The 6625-nt window shown below is 33.3% G+C and overlaps 1 protein-coding gene across 2 annotated transcripts; it reads right to left on the reverse strand.

The window, feature by feature from the left end:
• Window positions 1–251: 251 nt before the first annotated feature.
• LOC148206909 (plant UBX domain-containing protein 8-like) lies at window positions 252–4736 on the reverse strand. Of its 2 annotated transcripts, XM_088104907.1 has the most exons (11): window positions 4476–4735; window positions 3458–3528; window positions 2752–3325; window positions 2587–2670; window positions 2371–2483; window positions 2030–2237; window positions 1691–1891; window positions 1476–1607; window positions 888–1031; window positions 750–806; window positions 252–631 (listed from the first exon to the last, which is right to left on the reverse strand). In XM_088104907.1, the coding sequence occupies exons 1-11, from the start codon at window positions 4557–4559 to the stop codon at window positions 524–526; spliced, it is 1776 nt and encodes a 591-aa protein (XP_087961033.1). In that variant the 5' UTR covers window positions 4560–4735; the 3' UTR covers window positions 252–523. The 2 variants fall into 2 exon arrangements, with proteins under 2 accessions (XP_087961033.1, XP_087961032.1); XM_088104906.1 differs by having other exon boundaries at window positions 2587–3325; window positions 4476–4736.
• Between the last annotated feature and the right edge of the window lie 1889 nt (window positions 4737–6625).

Raw genomic sequence — 6625 nt, forward strand, 5'->3', positions numbered from 1 at the left:
TTTAGGTTTTTTTTCCCTTAGTTGAACCAAATCAAATTATGGGAACATTTCTAAGAGCTGACCTTTAAAGAAATGGTTTATAACTAAAAGTCTATTAAGTATTGAATACTTTGTATAATAATTCATTATATTTCTTATCTTATGGTACAAGTAAGCTTGACTCTCTTTTTTTTGTACTAAAAAGAGATTAATAGAGCACAAGTAGCCTTTAAATTGAAATTGGAATTTTCTTTGGGAAGAAGGTGGGCACATAATGGAACATCTGCAATTTCATTAATCATGAATTATTTCAATCTTACCGCAAAATATACAAATAATCGGCATAAGGATTTGGTAATCACAAGTAAAAATGACAGTGTATTTCATGTAGATCTGTAAATTTATAAATTGCATCACCCAAACAGTACAATCCCAGATTAAACTAAAATGTCATATCCGTCTGTGTATTGTAGTTCAAATTTTAATTTTAATTAATAAACTAAAAACTTCAATAGCTTGTTTCGTAGCAAATTCCAACAATGCATCAGATTAACTCCAAAAACAAAGCTTCTTGCTTGTTGTTTAGGCCAAGTTCAGCCAGAGTTGAAGCACTTTCTTCATCACTAAAAGCACGCCTAGGATATGGTCTCACCTGTCCCAACAATAACATAAAAGACAATCACATTAAAATTAAAATTACAGTACAAATTAACCATTTCCCTGAAAAATTAGTATCAATAATAAAACTGAAAGTTAATGGTATTTCTTACCAGTCTGTAACTGCCTGGTTTCACCACCCTACCGATGTCTATGAAGTCGAACAGAGACTGAAATTATCCGGAAGCAAGTTTAGTACAATTGTGCACAAAAAAAAGGGGGGGAAACAATACTTTCTAATAGACTATCACCTGTAGCCTATTAGATCTTAGGAATCGGCGTCCACGACGGTTGCCATCTGGCATTTTTACCAGCAAATTTACAGCGTTATCATCATCTGATGATGGTTCTGGGGGCAGGGAAACTTCTTTGGCGGCTAATTGTGTTTCCAATTCCTGACACAATTAATGCAAAATCCAAGATTAAGCAACTTGGAAATGTTTGTTTTCTTTGCATAAGACAATCAATTTATAGCTAGGATCTGCCCAAGGCCACACATCCAGGATACAGAACAAGTACATGATATGAAATACAGATTTTTTTTTTCTGGGACCAAGTATGGACCGATTCTTGACTGACGATATTTATACCAGAATTTTTATTTTCTAATACTAGTTAAAGAGTCTCTAAGTTCTGATAACATTCACACTTGAATTAAGAGGAGATAATGATAGGTGTCAATGACTTAAAGGATATCAATGGTAACTCTAGCAATTTAGCTATAAAGGCCATTTCTAGTGAGTGTGAAGACTAAAAACAGACTCCAATCAGCAAAACAGGGTAGGACGATTGAAGAATGGGGCAAGAGAAAGAAGTGCTATCAGTTATAATTGCACTACCTGCTCTTCCTGTAATTTCCTGCGAGTTTCTTCTGCTCTCCGCCTTTCCTCTTCAAGAGCAGCCTCGGCTTCTTCTCTGGCCTTCAATTCTTTTTCTCTGTCTGCTCGTAATGATGCAAGATATTCATCATCCTGCATGAATAAACAGACAGCAATAACTACAATTAGACCATCAACAACCAACAACTCCAAACTATTTGAGAAACAAGACATACCTGCTGTTCCCTTATCAAACGCTGTGCTGCTAGTGATGGTGAAGGTGGGCGATATGAGGCACGAGGATTAGAACCCCTACCTTGCATAAACTCATGTGGTGCATAAGCATACTGGTATCCAGTACCTTCCGGGATTCCACCAAACATTGCAGCTTCAAGCATTACTGCTTCATCATGCTCCTCTGAAGATATGCCACCCCACTGCAATCTCATTGTAGTCAAAGATTGGGAATTGAGAGGCAGGGACAAGTTGAAATGACGTGGCAAGTAAAAACATAGTAATTCTTCTTGAAAAGGAATAGTAATTCTTTTTGAAAAGGAAAAATTGAAAGGCTATACCTCATCAGAGGGGAAGGAATTTCTATTATGAGGAGGATTACTGGTCTCCTGTGGCGCTGTGCTTGGTAGTGTGCTAGCCTCAGCAAATTCAACATCTTTGACTGACCCTGCGGATCCTGAAGACATATGTCTAGATCTGTTCCTAACGAGTGGTTGCTCCTCTATATCTTCAGCTTCATCATGAAAGGACAAGCTTCCTGCCTGCAACCTAGAATGACCACAATTGCCCATTTCAAATTTTACAATCCAAGAGAATGTACCTTGAAGGAAATGCTTAGTTTAGTGCAGCAGTGAGCAACAGCTACAGGTGCACAGCAAGCACAGTAGAAGAGATAACGTACCTTCCATTAGATGCCACTTCCACTGGTCCAGCCTCTGATGACTTTGATGGCCCGGCTGGTGGAGATTCAGAATCTCCTCCTTGTACACGCCATGCTTTTTCTTGCTCAGCTGTCTGAACTCATTTCATGTTAGAGGAAATCCAGGTTTGAAATTTCCAATGCTAAAAAAAATTCAAAACTCTGTTAAGATGTAGAAAATACAAATTAGAGGGATACCTTTAGAGACAATGAAACTGCATGGGCAAGCTCGGGATCCTCCAAATACGATTGCCTTGACTGTGATCCTGATTCAGTTGAGTCCTGCGCCAAGAGGAAAATAAATACCAACACAGACATCATGCTTAGCAAAGCATAAGAAAATCCATCAAGAAAAACACATACAGTTTGTCTTCCAAGTTTGTGAGTTCTGTAATTTTCCTCAGCCTCCCGTTTAGAAGCCTCAATGGCTGCCCGAAGCATTTCTTCTTCTATGTCATTGTTATAATCTGGTAAATTCTCAGATTCAGGAGCACTAGGTCTAGCACGGGTATTGAGTGAGGCATCAGCCAGGATGTTATGGTTTTGCTCATCTTGATGTGCAATCTGGGCAAGTGGAGTGTCATCATCTTCATCGTTGATTATGACAGTCCCATGGATATCTGGACCACGGGCATCAACAGTTCCAGTGACATCTTCAATGGATGGATGACCAGATTGAGTAGTGGATTGGTTACCCTCCTTAACCTCTATAGGAATCTCCCTCACCTCCCTAGGATGTGTAACAAAGGGTGCCTGGACAGTTGAATCAAGAGGAGTACCAAATATACCTCTCCCAAGTGTAGGATCAAGAAGAGAAAACGGATTGACATTTGCTGCTAAAGCTGAAAGTGAAGGAATTCTCTGAATATCTGCATCCTGTTGATCATCTATATCCATGAAATCATCTTGAGGAAATGCAGTAGAGCTATTGTGAGTGCTGGCCATGAAGGAATAAAAATATTAAACTCCAAAAATAAAGAATTAAAATGCAAACATTAAACAGTAATACCAGTAAAATGGGTTATGTTTCTCAATAATCACTTGCTTACTAATGGAAAAGAGACTATACCCAGTTGTTAAAATTCTGTCTCCTTCACTAAAATGTGCATTGACTGCTTCATTGAGATTACCTCCATGCTCCTGACACAAAATAATATTTACACAATGAAGAGCATATATACAAATAACCACTTGAGTCCACTGAAAATGTATTTAGTCTTTAGTTACATAACTTGTCAAGTATAAATAAATCAGTCACTAAATCCTTTTATAGGATAACAATCAGATCGTCTGTGTAGAGCAATGAAAAGCAAAAGCTCACATAAGAGTAATTGATCACTTAAGAAAAAAAAAAATATTGCAATAAGAAGATTTCAATCTCATGTATAAGCATCTAACAAAAAAAAAATAATCTGAGGTCAGACAAGTAGCTAAAACAGATCAGCTCAGTCATTGGTCATAATATATTCACAAACTTTCAAATATAGTTAGCTAGCCCTCGTTGTTAGTTTACAAGAACTAGCATTTACTATAAAGCAGATTTCTAACATTTTCATTAGTGATGAAACATATGTTTCTCTGCATAATGAACTCCATGTTTAACTTCATATAATGATAAAAAACAAATGAAAATCACAAAAGGAAACATATTTCCTATATTCCTAGAATAATGCTTGCACCCTAACTGCGAGGACTTATGTGTTCATTCACTAAAGTTAAACCTCTATGAAAGCGGTTATCCATGAATTGGATATAAGGAATCCGAGAAGTATTAGACAATCCATCTATATATTTGAGCTAGAGAGGGAAAAAAAACTGAATAACTGCAAATTTCGCCAAAAGAAAAAACATGGGTATGCAAAGGAGTCCCATTTACATAATTCATGTAATTTGAAAGCAAAAGATAATAAACATTGATAAATAATTGAAAATTAACTGAAGTGATCAAGCAATGCCCAAAAACCCTAACTTGGATCAATTAAACATCTATTACAAATTACATCAAATTTTGTGCTTTGGATCCCAATGAAAACCTATTAAGAAGCACTTTCACAATTGGAAGAAAAAAAAGAGAGAGGGAAGAATACCTCGAGCTTTTGCAGCGCTACTGCCTCAGGCAAACCAGTGATGCTGACGAATGTCTCAACCGCCTCTTGATTAGGCCTTGCCATTGCAATCGAAATTGTATGAAACAGAAGGCAATCCAAAATTCAGAGCTTTTATTCCTTGTCTTATTTTTTAATAAAAAAAAGAAAGAAAAAGAAATTGGGTGCTGTGAGAGATAGAGAGAGAGTGAGAAAGGGTGGGTGGGCCTCTAGAGTGAGAAGTGCGCAATAGGGTGAAAGTGTTTGGAATTGCTTCCTCCTTTCGCTATTTCTATCTCTTTGCAACTCTTCTTGTTCGACAAGTATGCTTTCAAAATACCTCAACGCATCCAACTTACTTTATAAATACGTTTCAATAAATAAATCAATTACGGTTACCACAATTTTCATATTTAATTTCCCTAATTATTATCAATTCAAACATTACTAAAATTGTTATCTTCATACTAATTATTTTTTAAATCATGTATAAAGTATTTTTTATTATTTAATAACATGCAAATATATATATTAATCAATTAATTAAATTCGATTTATAATAGAACTATACCGGTTTTTTGTTTGTTATGCTCTGTTTTTTATCTTTTGATTTTACTGTTGAAAATTATGTTTTTTATTTGTTTTCTGTTCTTTATATTCAATGGAAATAGATCTGGTTTATTGTTGTGTTTTATGTTTGGATATAATATTCTATTATTCTCTTATCTGGATCCTTCCTTGTTGGAGAGGCAAAACATTATTATGTTCTATTCTTTTATTAGTGTTAAAAGTTTAATAAATTATTTTGAAAAGTATTCATTTTATTCTGTTTAAATTTATTTTTTAACCATAAATCATTCTTTCAAACCATTATTAAAACTATCTGATTTTTTAAGTTTTTAAAATTTACTAACTACCAATAAACCGGTATTCTAAATACCACTTCTACAATTACTATTTTTTATACTTTTTCCAATTTAGAAATTAACAACAGACTCATATTTTACTCTTGGACCTGTCTACAATTATGTACTATTACTAAAATTAAAATTAAATAATCATATTTTGAATATGAGCAGTTATATATATATAAATAAAAACTTTAACAAACTATAAAATAAAAGTTATAAAATAATTGGTATAAAAAAATAATTATAGAAATAAAAAACTTTATAATTTAATTATAGGCAATAATTTTAATGTATAAATAAGTTTTTTTATTATGAATAATTATTTAAATTTAAATAAATAATTACTAAAAGGGTAAAATTGAAAGATGACTTTTTTTACCAGAAAGCAAGTTTGCACATTTATGATCAGAAAAAATAATAAAATTAGAATTATAAAAATAAGTATAAACAATTATTATAATAAAAAGTAATTTTAATTTTATTTTTAAAATGATTTAGCTAAAAAATGGTCGTATAAAAAACTTTTAAATTTTAGAAAACGATCACTTAAGGATAAAAAAATTATCTCAATTTAAAAAAATACTTAATAAAAATAAAAATGGAAAAGAAAATGTGTACGCCAAAAAAAAATCTCTTTATATAATAATAATATAATGTAATATAGTACAGAATATACAAGTACAAATCATTATAAAATAAATTTTATAATTTTGCTGTAGGTAATTTTTAGTGTTTTTGGTAGATAATTTTTATTATAAATAATTATTTTAGTTTGAAAGTGTAACATCCAAAAATACAATGTAAAATCATATTGAGAATAATCACATGTTAACAATACTACAGATCAGTTTAACGCTCGGCTAAATACAATTACGGCCGAACAGCCTTACATAACAGCTAGGAATTAAAAATTAACGCTAGTTACCACTACTTTAACTGTCACTAGACCGAACGTTATACAAAAGGAACTCGTACCGAGCGGTCTTACAAAATATAAAGCTAAAAACATACCGAACGTCCCTAAGGTTCGGCCTTCACTTCCTCCGCGTCTTCCAATACTTCTTCCAGCAGCTCTTCTCCTTTTGCTCACATCCACACGGATGATCATTGCAACAGGACAACGACATGACGCACATCACAGACAAAAATGATAAACAGGGTAAGCTTATGTAATTTAATTTATTCAATCACAACATACAACATTCATAACAAAACCAACAACGACCACATCATAATTCATAT

Source organism: Vigna umbellata, chromosome 1 (assembly GCF_029865625.1).
Source record: "Vigna umbellata cultivar VRB3 chromosome 1, Vumbellata_1.0, whole genome shotgun sequence".
In the NCBI taxonomy this organism is placed as follows: Eukaryota; Viridiplantae; Streptophyta; class Magnoliopsida; order Fabales; family Fabaceae; genus Vigna; species Vigna umbellata.